Source organism: Electrona antarctica (genome assembly GCF_951216825.1).
Source record: "Electrona antarctica genome assembly, chromosome: 5".
Classification (NCBI taxonomy): domain Eukaryota; kingdom Metazoa; phylum Chordata; class Actinopteri; order Myctophiformes; family Myctophidae; genus Electrona; species Electrona antarctica.
Genome location: NC_136810.1, coordinates 17197394 through 17213458, shown reverse-complemented (window position 1 = coordinate 17213458; position 16065 = coordinate 17197394). Strand labels below are relative to the sequence as shown.

Sequence of the window (16065 nt, the reverse complement as noted above, 5' to 3'; positions counted from 1 at the left end):
GTGTGAACGTTGACAGATACAGTATATTAGTGTGAATGTTGACAGATACAGTATATTAGTGTGAACGTTGACAGATACAGTATATTAGTGTGAATGTTCCTCCAGTATAATTCAACTTGACAGATACAGTATATTAGTGTGAATGTTGACAGATACAGTATATTAGTGTAAATGTTCCCCCAGTATAATTCAACTTGACAGATACAGTATATTAGTGTGAATGTTGACAGATACAGTATATTAGTGTAAATGTTCCCCCAGTATAATTCAACTTGACAGATACAGTATATTAGTGTGAATGTTGACAGATACAGTATATTAGTGTAAATGTTCCCCCAGTATAATTCAACTTGACAGATACAGTATATTAGTGTGAATGTTCCTCCAGTATAATTCAACTTGACAGATACAGTATATTAGTGTGAATGTTCCCCCAGTATAATTCAACTTGACAGATACAGTATATTAGTGTGAATGTTCCCCCAGTATAATTCAACTTGACAGATACAGTATATTAGTGTGAACGTTGACAGATACAGTATATTAGTGTGAACGTTGACAGATACAGTATATTAGTGTGAATGTTCCCCCAGTATAATTCAACTTGACAGATACAGTATATTAGTGTGAATGTTGACAGATACAGTATATTAGTGTAAATGTTCCCCCAGTATAATTCAACTTGACAGATACAGTATATTAGTGTGAATGTTCCTCCAGTATAATTCAACTTGACAGATACAGTATATTAGTGTGAATGTTCCCCCAGTATAATTCAACTTGACAGATACAGTATATTAGTGTGAATGTTCCCCCAGTATAATTCAACTTGACAGATACAGTATATTAGTGTGAACGTTGACAGATACAGTATATTAGTGTGAACGTTGACAGATACAGTATATTAGTGTGAATGTTGACAGATACAGTATATTAGTGTGAACGTTGACAGATACAGTATATTAGTGTGAATGTTCCCCCAGTATAATTCAACTTGACAGATACAGTATATTAGTGTGAATGTTCCCCCAGTATAATTCAACTGGACAGATACAGTATATTAGTGTGAACGTTGACAGATACAGTATATTAGTGTGAACGTTGACAGATACAGTATATTAGTGTGAATGTTGACAGATACAGTATATTAGTGTGAACGTTGACAGATACAGTATATTAGTGTGAATGTTCCTCCAGTATAATTCAACTTGACAGATACAGTATATTAGTGTGAACGTTGACAGATACAGTATATTAGTGTGAATGTTGACAGATACAGTATATTAGTGTGAACGTTGACAGATACAGTATATTAGTGTGAATGTTGACAGATACAGTATATTAGTGTGAACGTTGACAGATACAGTATATTAGTGTGAATGTTCCTCCAGTATAATTCAACTGGACAGATACAGTATATTAGTGTGAACGTTGACAGATACAGTATATTAGTGTGAACGTTGACAGATACAGTATATTAGTGTGAATGTTGACAGATACAGTATATTAGTGTGAACGTTGACAGATACAGTATATTAGTGTGAATGTTGACAGATACAGTATATTAGTGTGAACGTTGACAGATACAGTATATTAGTGTGAATGTTGACAGATACAGTATATTAGTGTGAACGTTGACAGATACAGTATATTAGTGAGAATGTTGACAGATACAGTATATTAGTGTGAACGTTGACAGATACAGTATATTAGTGTGAACGTTGACAGATACAGTATATTAGTGTGAATGTTGACAGATACAGTATATTAGTGTGAACGTTGACAGATACAGTATATTAGTGTGAACGTTGACAGATACAGTATATTAGTGTGAACGTTGACAGATACAGTATATTAGTGAGAATGTTGACAGATACAGTATATTAGTGTGAACGTTGACAGATACAGTATATTAGTGTGAACGTTGACAGATACAGTATATTAGTGTGAATGTTGACAGATACAGTATATTAGTGTGAACGTTGACAGATACAGTATATTAGTGTGAATGTTCCTCCAGTATAATTCAACTTGACAGATACAGTATATTAGTGTGAATGTTGACAGATACAGTATATTAGTGTAAATGTTCCCCCAGTATAATTCAACTTGACAGATACAGTATATTAGTGTGAATGTTGACAGATACAGTATATTAGTGTAAATGTTCCCCCAGTATAATTCAACTTGACAGATACAGTATATTAGTGTGAATGTTGACAGATACAGTATATTAGTGTGAACGTTGACAGATACAGTATATTAGTGTGAACGTTGACAGATACAGTATATTAGTGTGAACGTTGACAGATACAGTATATTAGTGAGAATGTTGACAGATACAGTATATTAGTGTGAACGTTGACAGATACAGTATATTAGTGTGAACGTTGACAGATACAGTATATTAGTGTGAATGTTGACAGATACAGTATATTAGTGTGAACGTTGACAGATACAGTATATTAGTGTGAATGTTCCTCCAGTATAATTCAACTTGACAGATACAGTATATTAGTGTGAATGTTGACAGATACAGTATATTAGTGTAAATGTTCCCCCAGTATAATTCAACTTGACAGATACAGTATATTAGTGTGAATGTTGACAGATACAGTATATTAGTGTAAATGTTCCCCCAGTATAATTCAACTTGACAGATACAGTATATTAGTGTGAATGTTCCCCCAGTATAATTCAACTTGACAGATACAGTATATTAGTGTGAACGTTCCTCCAGTATAATTCAACTTGACAGATACAGTATATTAGTGAGAACGTTCCCCCAGTATAATTCAACTGGACAGATACAGTATATTAGTGTGAATGTTCCCCCAGTATAATTCAACTTGACAGATACAGTATATTAGTGTGAATGTTCCTCCAGTATAATTCAACTTGACAGATACAGTATATTAGTGTGAACGTTCCTCCAGTATAATTCAACTTGACAGATACAGTATATTAGTGTGAATGTTCCTCCAGTATAATTCAACTTGACAGATACAGTATATTAGTGTGAACGTTCCTCCAGTATAATTCAACTTGACAGATACAGTATATTAGTGTGAATGTTCCTCCAGTATAATTCAACTTGACAGATACAGTATATTAGTGTGAACGTTCCTCCAGTATAATTCAACTTGACAGATACAGTATATTAGTGTGAATGTTCCTCCAGTATAATTCAACTTGACAGATACAGTATATTAGTGTGAACGTTGACAGATACAGTATATTAGTGTGAATGTTGACAGATACAGTATATGAGTGTGAATGTTGACAGATACAGTATATTAGTGTGAATGTTGACAGATACAGTATATTAGTGTGAACGTTGACAGATACAGTATATTAGTGTGAACGTTGACAGATACAGTATATTAGTGTGAATGTTCCTCCAGTATAATTCAACTTAACAGATACAGTATATTAGTGTGAATGTTCCCCCAGTATAATTCAACTTAACAGATACAGTATATTAGTGTGAATGTTCCCCCAGTATAATTCAACTTGACAGTTACAGTATATCAGTGTGAATGTTCCCCCAGTATAATTCAACTTGACAGATACAGTATATTAAGGTGGCCTTACACTAGCCGATAATCGGGCATTTGAAATCTGACAGCACCACACACTACAGGATAATCGGAGCGGGGGCCGAGCAAATATCAAACATTCTTGATGTTGATCGGGCCGATCCCGATCGCGCGCGGGGGGTGCCCGATTGAGTCGGGCACCCCCCGAGCGTCAAAAATGCCCGATTATCGGCTAGTGTAAGGCCACCTTTAGTGTGAACGTTCCTCCAGTATAATTCAACTTGACAGATACAGTATATTAGTGTGAATGTTCCCCCAGTATAATTCAAGTGGATAAAGTACTGACCCATAGTATCGCCTCCTTCCCCTTCTTCCCTGGAACAGGAACGGAGCAGAGAGGTCCAACAGCGCCATGTGTCCTTCCAGTGACCTGATGGGGACAATGTGTCGGGGGCCGTCTTCTGTGTGACATATCCGACATGTCTCCGTCAACGACGTCCCTACAATAGTCAGGAGTGAAGTTAACCTTCATTTGAATAAAGCATATTTTTTCTGTTGGGTGGAATAATCGATTGTAAGAAGAAAGAAAGTCATTTTTTGGGTGAACAATCCCTTTAAGTATCTTAGTCAGGGACACTTCCACACTCTGGAGTAACCAGTGACCTTTTCATTCTCAGATGGCCTCTCTACCCATTCAGCTATGGCCGCCCCCATTTAATCTAATTAGTTGGGTGCATTCAACCAAAGTTGCTACAAGTAGAGCACGCCGAAGCAACCTTTTTAGAGCCTGAACCATCAGGCAAGTAAAAACAAATTATTTGGAGCCTCTGGTATGGCTGGCCAATGAACCCGGGAATATATTGAATCAATATACCAGACTTATCTCGCTCATGTAGGTTAATCGAAAAATCAAGAAGCAGGTTTTTTTTCCCAACACAAAAAAATATTGGTCTGTTTCAAGGATGAAATGTGTGACCTTCTGGCTTGGAGAAGGCAGGCAGGCAGCCACTGATAAACAGAATGTCACCGAACAGACAAATGACAAAAAAAGAAAAAGCTCAAGGGTAAAATTGCACAGTGCAGTGGTTCTCAACCCTTTCTGCATTAAAAGTGTGATGCATTACTACAGTATATTTGGATAGTTATGGACAGGTGCTGCGCGGGTCAATCCCAAACCCACGGTTTGGTGGGAGTAAACGTCTACTGAATTTCTGCCTATTTCACGCTTGCTGCGTCTGCGAGAGAGAGAGAGAGAGAGAGAGAGAGAGAGAGAGAGATAGAGAGCAATAGCTGTTCCTTATTAACAATAGCTGATGCATTTTTATTCTACTTTTGGCAGCCTTATTTCACCTAACTGTGTAGAGTCTTGCCTCTCTCCAAGGTGCTGAACAAGCACACAACCAGAGGCCAGATGTACTGTAGATAGTAGGGGTGTAACGATATAGTAACGTGACACGTTAAATATCCATTTTAATTTAAGTATATGTAAACAGCAAATATCGTATCGTTTGACTTTGTATCGTATTGCAATGGAAATAATCGGTATGGAATCGTTTTTCAATGGAAATAATCAATTTAATCAATACTAAGTACTTGTGCATTGTATTTAGCAATTTTAAGAAGAAAAAATAAAAAGATGGGTTTCATTACTTTTCCATTCCATATACTGTCGCTACAAAAGTCTATCGAAAAATGTGTGTATTCTCTGTGTTCATGTCAAGGCGTGGGTTTGTCCATATGTGTTCAAATACAATGTCCATCTATTTGCCAGAGAATCACTGTCATATCGCTGTTCAAATGTATCGTCACACCCCTAGTAGATGGCATTATTGTCAGTAGTGTTCATGATACACAATTCATTCATGATAGCCTTGCACTCCCCAATATGCTTATAATGCTGTTTGGAAAGCTGTCAAATAGACTGCTTTCCCAAAACACATCCCGCCATCGACCAGAGATAAAGCAAGATCTATGCATCCATTAAAGATAATGTGAGGACAGCTTGAGACAGATGTTGACCCAGTGTTCATTTTTACAGCACATTTTGATGTAGCTTTAAGGCTCATTCATAGTCTGGATTTTCGGTGGTGAGCTGACCACCGGAGCTGTAATAACATTGAGCGGTGGTGAGTAAAAACAGAGAGAAGGGCTGGGGCGGTGGCAGTGGTTTGCTCTTCACCGCGGCTCGTGACTTCATGTTGTAGTTCGGTCACCTCACCACCGAAGATCCAGACTATGTATGAGCCTTTAGTCATAACCATTTGAATACAATCCCAATTAGTTTTAGTCATATTTTAGTCATCTGAAATGTTTTACTTTGTCAAATTTTACTTGACTAAATATCATACGATTCTAGTCGACAAAATCTACAGTGAATTTAGCCTATAACAATATATATTTTGACTGGCGTTGATGGCCTCATAATGCCTGATTTATCCATGCTACTATGCTAGCTGCATGCCGAAAAAAGCTCACAACAAGTCCGCGATGCATTGTGAGCTTGTAGATCAGCTATTTGAGTGTGACACACCAACACGCAGCCAAGCACAAAATGACTTGTCTTAGATCTCTTCTCCACTAGTCGCTACATAACATTTTCATCTAGTTTTTATTAGGCCTGCTGCCTGAATAGTCGACTAATCAATCGAGTCCGATTCGGCTGTCAAATCATGCAAAAAACATTTGTTTTGTATGATTTGACTACCAGTCGACTATAGGCAACATTCAGATTCAGATCAGATTCCACTGCATAAATTCTTAGTCGGGGACAGGCCTAGTTTTTATATGTTGACAAAATTGTCAGTAGGCTATACTCTTAGTCGAGGGAAATGAACACTGCTTAGCTTACCCATCACGAAGACGAGAGCCTTTGCTTCACTAAAGACCCGTCGGGGCATGTAAACAGCCATGGGTACCACAGAGTAGGAGCCAGGGATATATCGGACAGGTAGAAGGTCGCCGTCCACTGAGGACTGGGCCCATTCCTCCTCACAGGGACCACAGTCCTTCATGGCCGCTGAGAAGAGGCCGGCCACCGTGTCATCATCTGGTATGTTCTGCCTGAGGTTGAAACAGGGACAGAGGTACTACATATAAGGAGAAGTTCACGCAAATAATGGCTTATTTTCTATCAATGACGCACCCTATGAAGCCTTGATTTCATGGATTATTTTTTAGTTTTTGTTGCATTCCTGAGTTAATAATGAACGGATGGCTGCCCAACGTCCCCTACCGGATAGACTCAAAACAATCTCCATGAATTCAAGGCTTCATGGGCTGTGTAATTGATAATCAATGTAATAGAATAATTCATTATGTTGTTATATCAGTGGTGCTCAAAACCTTTTCATGTTAAGGAGGGGGCGGCACTGGCTCAGGGGTAGAGTGGCTGGATGGTAACCGCAAGGTTGCCAGTTCGAACCCGGGCTCCCCCAGAGTTAGTGTCGAAGTGTCCTTGAGCAAGACATTGAACCCCTAATTGCTCCTGATGTGCTGGTTGGTGCCTTGCATGGTTTCCTGCCGCCATCGGTGTATGAATGGGTGAATGTAATGCACAATCTATGTAAAGCGCCTTGGATAAAGGCGCTATATAAATGCACCATTTACCAAGGACGCCCGAAATTGTATGCATTTGGCTGACCCCAATCTGAAGATATTCTGTTCCAGGCACCCCAAAAACAATGATTTGAGTTAGTTCACAAAATAAATCTCGCCCACGCACGCACGCACACACAGCGCAGAACCAAAGTGATGCGCTATGTAACAAAGCTGTAGCATAATGTGTAAATATGCAACGATGAAGTCCCTTTGACAAGACAATAATGATGAAGCAATACAATCTCAAGTCCTTGCAAGTACATTTTCACGCCATACTAAAAGTGAATGGACAAAACAATGGCTCCCTTCAAGGCCAAACAAGGGTAATACACTAAACAGTCAGCAGTAATGTCAAGCTTGATGGGGAGTTATTTATTTTTAAACTAATGCTCTATCCAAAAGGTAAAATAAATGTTCGACAGCAGCACCACTGTATCATTTAAAAGAATCTCGCCCACTGGACAGTGGCTGTTAGAGCCCATGACTGCACTTCCACAATTCCACCAGCCGAATGAGGCGATTAACTGCCCATCAACATTTAACTCATCCGGCGCCACAGCGCCATCTGCTGGTTGGCGCCGAGCACCACACATATAACTCTATGGGCGAGACTCTTAAATTGAAAGCCGATTTGGCCGGAAACTCAAGACTCTCAAGAATCTGCTATTAAACATGTCCCGTGAATGTAATTTAATCCACCCAAAACATACTTTTTCTAAGCTAGGTATATCGTTTAGACTCTAAACGATTGGTTGGTTTTCGGCTAAACCAAGCTTCGGTCTAAAAAGAGATATTAGCATGCTAAAATCTGCGTCCCCATAGACAGCATAAGACCAGCGGATTTCCTATTTCCGGTTTTTTTCAGCATACAGGCATACAGGACACAATTGATCACCGTAATCAATTGATATTAAAATAGGCATCCAAAGGCGATTTCGGTGCCTGGGGCCTTTGGAAAACAGGCGTCGAAAGGCGATTTCGGTGCCGGTTGAGTTAACTCTATCTCTACCGCTAGCTGTTAGCATAAACCCCAGTTCCCAGTACCAGCAAGCGTACGTGTTCACTTTAAAAGTGGGAGTTTCCCCCTTTTAAGATTGAAACTTCCAGTTCAATCGTGAGAGACAGACTTCTTCCGAACACACTAGTATTCTTCCACTTTTTCCCCCCCCAGCATTTCACAACCTGATACAATACATCGTGTCACATTGCGAGCTTGTAGATTGGCTGTTTTCACCATTTTAAAATGTTTCTATTTATTTATTTTGTAATATATATTTTTTAAAGTAATGGTTTTGGACATACAAGTGATGGCTTATAGTAGAGGACAGAGTACAGCAACGTGCAATGGGCCTGGTTTTCAAGACGCTCAAGGGACCAGTGCCCAAGTACCTGTCAAACTACATAACATGAAAAGAGTGAGAAAAGCCCATGGGCACAACACCAAAGGGAGCTCCACTGATCTCATTCCCCCCTAGATTCAACACTTTACCAACTGCAAAACCGCCATTAAAGAGCACAACTGGACCTTGACAGGTCGTCTAGCTTGCCAAAAGAAAATAATGACCCCCAACTGTTGGTTCTGTAAATATACGATGTCTTGTATACTATTGTTTGTCTTGATGAATTTTGATGAATTTATTTTTGATGATTTTTTTTTGTGTTCTCCTTTTAGCATTATTGGGATGCACCTGGTCGCGGATGCACCTGGTCGTGGATGCAACGGCACAACTCTTTGAATATATATATTTTTTTCAGAGCGAACGTTTTTTACTCAAATCTTTGATTCTGGGGGGTTCCTAGAACAACAATATTTTCAGATGGGGGTCGGCGGCCAAATATATATAATTCTGGGGTTCCTTGACATGAAATAGTTTGAGAACCACTGACATAGAAACATAGGGTTTTTCCGAAAACTGTCATGATTTAGAAGACATTTTGTAGAATCGGTCGAAATGGATTAAAGTGGATTAAAGTGGCACAGCTTTCATTTATGCAGCTAGCAGCAAAAAAAAGAGTTAAGAAAATGGTCCCCGACCCACGGTTTGGGAAACAGTTGTCTCACGTACATGGTTTTACACTTGTCACAGAAGAGTTTGAGTGACTGGTAGAGTTTGGTAGGCTGGTAGGACTGCACTGGGACGCGGACATGGAAGATCCCAGACGGTTGGAGTTGCTTCACCTGAGCCAGAGTCATCTGTTCCACCGTGTGGCTGCAGGTTGTCACTGCAAGACGAAACACCAGTCAAACACGTACTGCACACATAACAGGGCATCTGGGCAATTCTCCCCAAATATAGCAAGCATCATTGAACCAATAACCAACGTATCCATTTGAACACCAGCATCCATATTCTGGGGACATTAGCCAAAATTAGCATATGCTATTTTGGGCAAAGGTATCTGGTGTATTAGGAAAAAAACGGCCCACCCACCTGACCACTTAACAGTTAAGTGGTCAAATAGATGCATGGGCCAGAATTTTCAGAGCATGTTTCTCTTTAATGATCAATCAATCGAGATCCGTTCATACTTGGATCAATGGAACAAACTCATTTTCCCTGCCCACAGTTCAGGAATGGCTGGTCTAGGTGGTGCAGGAAATAAGGCCCTTCAGCAGTTGAATCATTGTGGTTTATTGCATAGACATCAAAAGAATATAGATGCCTCATTGGTTGTTGCAGTTGGTTGGAAGCTTGGCAAGCTTCCACTATGCTTCGCAAGGAATCCCAGGCTTTCCTCCATGTTGCCTTCCCTCGAGATACAGACGCCCCAGAGCCAGAAGAGGCGTTGTCTACCTTTATATGTCTATGGTGTATTGTATGACTTCATACCTGATGCTACTCCTACTGGATCAGCATCTGGACCTGATGCTACACTCACTGGATCAGCATCTGAACCTGATGCTACACCCACTGGATCAGCATCTGAAAAAGCAACATGTTACATAGTGTGAATACATTATGGATATACACAGATACAGTAATAGATTAAACCTTAAACTATTTTAAGTTTACGCATTCCTGTTCTAATTCCTCATCTAATTCTGAGTACAATATTGGCCAATAAATTAACATTGTAAAGGTCTCGCATTCAAAAACTGATATTTTTGCAATGCTCTAGAAAATTAAATGTATGTAAATTAAATGTATATTGATGATATAAGTATCCTTTAGGGAGTTAAGGTGAGTTTATCAATGTTGAATAGAGGGTATGCGCATGCTTAAAGTGAATGGCACATCGAGTGGCAAATCGAGTGGCAAAGGAACATGCAAAGTGAGTTTAACATTGTTTAATGTTGTTTAATGCAATCAGATAGGACTTTTCTGTTTGGATGTAGGGGCCGTCAAGGCCAGAAAGTAGTGTTTTGCCACTCAGTAGGCATTCCTGCATAACTTCCTGGTTTGATGATGTCACACGCATACTCTCTATTCCTTGAATATTGGTGGCAGGCAGATTTAAACACCTTTGAACCTCATCCCCACATTAATACAACATGAGAAATAAAAGGAAAAATCACGAGAATGTAATTGTTTAGCCTTTAATTAACAACCTGTTGCCCCATGTGTTCAAAAAGACAATAGAAGAGTTGAGACGGATAACCATTTAAGTCCATAATTTATTCTGAACCCTCCTCCAAAAGTCCCATCTGTCCTGAAGCCTTACAATCATTATGGACTTAAATGGTTCTTCGTCTCAACTCTTCATAAATAGGTGTGTGTTACTTACCGATAGATTCCGGAGGGGTGCCCCAGACCTCTGCCAGTGTCGAGTCACTTAATTCAGATTCATCATCGTCTGGGAAAGAGTCCAATACCCTACACACATCACATGAATGAGCATACGAGTGCAATACCCTACACACATCACATGAACGAGCATAACACAATGACAGTGACACAGACTCAGAGAAGGCTTCCTTGACTCAAATACACCAGAGTAAGGCCAAGTGTGGACAAGGGTGGACGCATGCACACCGCACAGACAGTCTGGTGATATGTAGAAGGACAAATTGTGATTGGCCAGAATGAGATGTATGATGTTGTATGATGATAAGAGTGCCCCTCACTTTTAAATATATATACAGTACAGTATTATTTGTGCATGGAAGAATGACAAAATTGTGTCAGTTTGAATTCACTATCATAACGTTGCTGTCGGGCAGAATAAACCTCCATTTAAATTGCCCTACTTGATCATACAAGAATGTCACCCAAAGCTAGTGAAAATAACAGATCGACTATTTTCACTACAACAAATAAAAGGAACGGTTTTGGACATACAAGGTTTCCACTTGAAAGCAATGATAAAGGTTTGCCTGGAATTTTTCACATCTGCTCTTTATAGCGCCACCAGGAGGCCAACATATGTAAAACACATTTTCTAATATTACTCCTTCAGATTTTATCCAAATTTCCCGCAAATCGGTACACATGCTCTCCATAGTCATGTGATCAAGACGCGTTTGTTTGATTTCTCATAATCCACCTTCATTGCCTACGATTGGCAACACTTTCACGGAAATCACACGATGTGTTCATGATTTGCAGCATTTTGTTTGAAACTGAGCACTCCTGTGAACTTTGGAAGCCAATCTTAGCCAATCAGGATGGAGTCTGAGAAATCTGAAAGACCAGTTTTGTTGAATGGCTCAAGAGAGACTGTGTACCAATTTGCGTGATGTTTGGACAAAATCTGTAGGTGTAGTGTCCAAAAACTTGTTTTGCACAAAGCGGCCTCCTGGTGGCGCTATAACAGGCTGTTCTGGAAATTCTGAGCAGAGGTTCATCGTTGGCATCCAGGGAGTGTGTGCGCAAAATTTGACATCGACCGGGTTAACGGCGCCGGAGATTAGCTGTTCACAGACGGACGGACACACACACACACACGGACGGACGGAGTGCAAAACATACTGAGACGCTTCCCAGCTTCGAGAATAGACTTTTACCAAGGTCTAGCAGGCTTTGTGTCGGTGAGTAGTTACGTCGTTTTGTTTATTTTCGGGGAATTGTAAACCCTCGCACGCAGTGGGAAAAGCTGCTAGTGAGCAGTGTCCGGCAGGGCGGCAGTGAGAGACTCGCTGTAAGCACTGGACCAGGGCATGGTCTTGAGCTAAAACGGTTTGGGAACCACTGCTGTAGATCAGTTGGTAAAGAAGGAGCAGCTAAACTCTTAGTATGATCTGCACCGAGGAACCCTGCCCCTGCCGTACCGTTTCATGTCCCGTATCTCAGCGCAGTCATCTGGAAGGACCTGGATGCCTCTGCCGAAGGTGGTGCCTCCGTGGAGGTGGAACGACAGGTGACCGACCACCTCTGAACAGTTGTCCGCGTTGCTGCCGGGCACCTTGCCGGCCCCTTTCACCTCCCCATGGAGGTTGTAGATTCGCAGGTAGGCCCCTGGCTGCCCAAGACCAGAGACAAGAGAGGAAAGCGGGATCAAGGTTTGGTTTATTAGTGTCTTATACTGATCCCTCATTATGCTGCCCCCTAAACGCGAGCTAGTCTTCCTGGGGTCAAAGACATAAAAAAACACATTAAGCATAATATTAAAACATTACAATGTTGCCCCTGAAGCTCTCAGAAGGTTCCCCTTCCATGACTTTTCCTAAATGTTCGATTCAAATTATCTGTTTTTTTTTGGGGGTTTTATTTTCAAATTAAATCCAATCGTCGTCTGCTTCCGACGGAATTCTCTGCCATATAAAGCTTTTTAATGATATAAAACGGGATCGCACTTTTTTGACAGTGCCCGTTGCTTGGCCTTTCCTTCTTCAGCGATCCTAGACATAAAACGACTAAAACTAAAACTAGACTGTTAGGAAGGGACTAGTGGACAAGAGATCCACTATAAGTCATTTTACAACTAGTTGCATGCTGAAAATAGCCGATCTACAAGCTCGCGACGCGTTGTGGGCTTGTAGACCGGCTATTTTCAGCAAGTGAAAAAAACATGACAGCATCAAGGCCTGCCAAAATACATTTTGTTCGACTAAATCAACTGTAGAATTAGTCGACTAAAATCTTATGATATTTAGTCGACTAAAAATAGACTAGCGCCAAGACATTCCAGGTGACTAGTAAAATGTGACTAAAACTAAAGACTATGAATAAAACTAAAATCAAAATTTGCTGCCAAAAACACTCAGGACACACAGGACAATACATGCAGCGATGGCGACGTGCAGACATTGATATCGAAGTGAACATATTTGTCCTACATGTGGAGTAATAGAACATTATATGCGACTACATTGTCGCAACATATTGCGACAATGTAGACGCACTGTAGGCCTATAAGAACGGTAACACTGTTGTTGATGCAACGTTATCAACAGTGATGTGGTTGGTTTATGAGGCACAGGAAAAAACGAAGAACTTTGTGTGTGTGTGTGTGTGTGTGCACACGTTGCGTACTGTGAAGTGTGTGTGTGTGTGTGTGTGTGTGTGTGTATGTGTGTGCGCGTGCGTGCGTGCATATGTGTAGACGTGGACACGAGGGCTAGTTATAATGGGATTTTATCTGCTGAAAGGGGCCCGTGGTATTTGTTTGCTGTGCGTACTGCGTAGCAAGTGAAGAAATAAGGTAAACAAAATTAAAGAGTTTGCAGCTGCTGCCGCATGGCGAAATGGATGGAATCTGTTGGCAGTGCGTGTGCGATGGCCAAGGTAAGTGTTGTTTTGCATGGTGCCATCGTTGCTCTGTGCGCGCGGTGTGGAAATTGGCTGTTGATTGTCTTGTGAAAGTCTGTGTCGTTGTAGAGGACACAGCGTGTGGTGTGCGCTGTGTGAAGATGTTAACGCAGAGGTGGAGTGAGTGACATCAGAACACAGCAGAGCATAGAAGTAGACGGCAGTTCCGCATACTGCCCATAGATCACAGTCTATGACTTAGCGACGCGATTATGAACGGACAGGACCGGCGGAGAGCGCAGAGGTTAAGTGACTGACGTCAGAGCAGAGGCGTCTGTCACAGACACCGACTTTGGCAGTGGATTGTGGAAAGTGGCAGGATCCTCTAATGTATATATAGATGTATAAAGATCTTCTGAAAATAGCAGATCTACAAGCTCACAATGCGTCGGTATTATGCGACTGAGCTTGTAGAAGTGTCCATAGGGCTGTAGTGGATAATGCATGTTTCGTAATAATAAGCTAAACCTACGTACCTAAGTAACTAGAACCTAAACGTTTTAAAATATTGTAGTGGAGTAAAAGTATAATCATTATTTGACACCGAGATGTGAAAATTGGAAATACTCCAGTGAAGTAAAAAGACCTCAAAAGAATACTTAAGTAAAGTACAGAAAAACGTTACATTCCACCACTGTTTATGGGACGCAAGGAGCAACATGGAGTACCACCATCAACCAGCAGATGGGAGTGTGGCGCCAAACCAGTGGCCAGTGTAAATCATGTAAAACATAACAGGGAGAAGGGCCGTCTGCTAGAATGAACGCATTTCTCCAGTGGGGGAGAGACATTTGCTCTCATGATTTGTCACAGTTAGCCTCAAGCTGACAGAAATGTGATCTAATGCTCATCATCTGCCATGTCCCATGTCTAAGAGAGAGAGAGAGATGAATACGTTAATGTTTAAATACTAAAATCCTATATACAGGCTCTATACTTCCCCCTCCTGAATAAATCTAACATTTTCTGAAATAAAATTAAATACCAATTTTCTTTTTCAAATGAACTTAACTCAACCAGTGCCAATCACATGTTTTTATTTTCAAAGGCCATCAGTGCCAATCACGTGTTTTTTCAACTTGCCGTCCATAGAGAGGGTATGCGCGTGACATCATCATCATCATACCCGCAAGTTATGCAGGAAAGAGTGGCAAAAAAACGACTTTATGACCATGACATCCAAACAGAAAAGTCCTATCTGATTGCATTAAACTACATTAAACTCACTTTGCCACTCGATTTGCCATTCATGCGTGCACATACCCTCCATTTTGGGCATGTAATTTTAGGTGAAAATGCCATAACATTTAATTTATTTGTGGTGTGCCCCCCCCATCCAGTTATTACACTGGCCCAGGGTGCAGTCCAAAGAACAGAAAAAGAAAACATACGGCCAGACAAAGTAGACTAGACTAGGACAACAATAACTCAGTCAGTCACAACAGGAAGGAGTACAAAGCACACACACAGTGAACCTATTGTAGGAGTCCTCTGCAGCAAAAATGTGGGTCTTAAAGAACCACTTCACCACTTTTCAACCTACCTTCATATAATTGGTACTCACTAATGTTCATGATAAAATGCCACAATGTTTTTCTACTCGGTCTGTGTCTCATAGGAGGGCTGTGGGCAGTTCAGAAACCCGTCCACCAGTGACATCATCGATGGGGAATCCAAGCTAATAGAAACTACAGGCTTTCTGTTCCTGAAAAGTTGCAATGCGATAATGGAAGCCATCGTTCTCACGATAATAAAACTCTAAATAGTAAAACATAATAATAATAATCCTGAACTGCCCACAGCCCAGACTGCCCAGACAGTCTCAGACAAAATTGTGGTATTTTATCATGAACATTAGTGAGAACAAATTATGTGAAGATACTGTAAATTGAAAAGTGGTCCTTTAAGTACTGGTTAAAGATGGAGTACTGTGATTTTTGTATTTTTTCCAGTTTTTCCAGTGTTTATGAGGTGACAGTACTTCATTAGACCCCTTGGTGTGGTTATGATGTGCAATGATGTCTTCCCTTTGTATTTAAGGTTTCTTTCTGGAGGCTGAAACATTGACCGTCAAACGTGCCAAAGAAACAAACTGTGATATAGTGACATCACAAGATCAACCCTAACCCCTCCCCCTTTATCATACAACAACAGCTGTGACAGTTCAGGTGGATCACCAGATTCACCACCCATCACCACCCATCAGGCAAACCAGGCATACTTAATAAACTGGTGGGAGT

General features: G+C 40.6%; 1 protein-coding gene across 3 annotated transcripts in view; it reads right to left on the bottom strand.

Moving 5' to 3' along the window:
• pot1 (protection of telomeres 1 homolog) overlaps positions 1-16065 on the bottom strand; it is an 84985-nt gene that overhangs the window by 16858 nt on the left and 52062 nt on the right. For 2 of the 3 annotated variants that reach the window (XM_079500968.1, XM_079500969.1), the window contains exons 11-16: positions 12346-12536; positions 10863-10951; positions 9968-10060; positions 9203-9359; positions 6388-6599; positions 3886-4039 (exon numbers count right to left, since the gene is read on the bottom strand). In XM_079500968.1, coding sequence (XP_079357094.1) covers positions 3886-4039; positions 6388-6599; positions 9203-9359; positions 9968-10060; positions 10863-10951; positions 12346-12536 — 896 coding nt within the window. The remainder of the gene's footprint in view (positions 1-3885; positions 4040-6387; positions 6600-9202; positions 9360-9967; positions 10061-10862; positions 10952-12345; positions 12537-16065) is intronic. The other variant, XM_079500970.1, reaches the window with a different exon arrangement.